General features: G+C 66.3%; 1 protein-coding gene across 1 annotated transcript in view; it reads left to right on the forward strand.

Moving 5' to 3' along the window:
- Positions 1-543, forward strand: part of LHX1 (LIM homeobox 1) — a 10,451-nt gene extending 9,908 nt beyond the window's left edge. The window contains exon 5 of the mRNA XM_010722149.3: positions 8-543. Within this exon, the coding sequence (XP_010720451.3) occupies positions 8-543 (536 nt within the window). The remainder of the gene's footprint in view (positions 1-7) is intronic.
- The last annotated feature ends 378 nt before the right edge of the window (positions 544-921 follow it).

A 921-nucleotide genomic window follows, 5' to 3' on the forward strand; every position in this document is an offset into this window, starting at 1 on the left:
ATGTAAGCGACGACATTTAGCGACTTGCAGAGAACCCCGGGGGGGTTCGTCCGGGTTAGGGAGGAGGAGAGGGGCGGGGCCGTGCGTACCCCGCATCGCAGCGCGGGCGGCACAGCGACCCGGGGCACCGCTCCGCAATTCCGAGGGCTTTTCCGGCGCTCGTTGGCACCGACGCGGCGCGGCGTCCCGTCCGGCCGTGGGGAAGCTCAGGGCTGTGCCACGGCCTGGAGCACCGCCGCACCGCGCTGTTCGCTCGGGGAGATGTCCGAACCGGGCGGGAGATGTCCCATCTCCCGGCAGATCTTTGTTCAGGCGGCGCCCCAGCCCCGCGCCCTCTCACTGCGGGGAAAGTTGCGGGAGAGGCGCAGGGAGCCGTGCGGGGCCGAGGGGATCCCAACGGACTCCCGCATCCCCGGGCCCGGTTTGTACAGCGGACCGTCCGCCCTTAGAAATCGCTCTCGAGACGAAGGGCCCTCCCAGCTCCGCAGCGCTCCGCGGTACCGGCGGAGGCCCCGCAACTCGCGGCGGCCGCGAGAAGGGTGACAGCGAAATGCAGCAGCACGCCGGGCCCGGCCGTGCTCACAGCTTGTGAGGGGGAAAAGGGCAGAGCGGGAGAAAGGAGAGGGCCGCCGGGAGAGCTCCGACCGCTGCGCCCGGGGCTGTCCGTGCGGGGAACGAGGAGCGGCCGTGGGGACAGCGGGGCACCGAGCCGGGCGGGAGCGGTACCACCGAAAGGCAAATTCAGACTCGCCTGAAAAGGGCGTTTTGTTTCCGCATTAGATTTAAAATAATCTGCATTTTTAAATCGTTATTATTATTATTTCTTTTTGAAATTTGCTCCTTTTCCGGCGCCGCGCACTCCCCGAACGGAACGGGGAAAACGAAAACGAACTGAACCAAACGGAGGAGCGGCGCCGTGCG

This window comes from Meleagris gallopavo, chromosome 21, assembly GCF_000146605.3.
Source record: "Meleagris gallopavo isolate NT-WF06-2002-E0010 breed Aviagen turkey brand Nicholas breeding stock chromosome 21, Turkey_5.1, whole genome shotgun sequence".
In the NCBI taxonomy this organism is placed as follows: domain Eukaryota; kingdom Metazoa; phylum Chordata; class Aves; order Galliformes; family Phasianidae; genus Meleagris; species Meleagris gallopavo.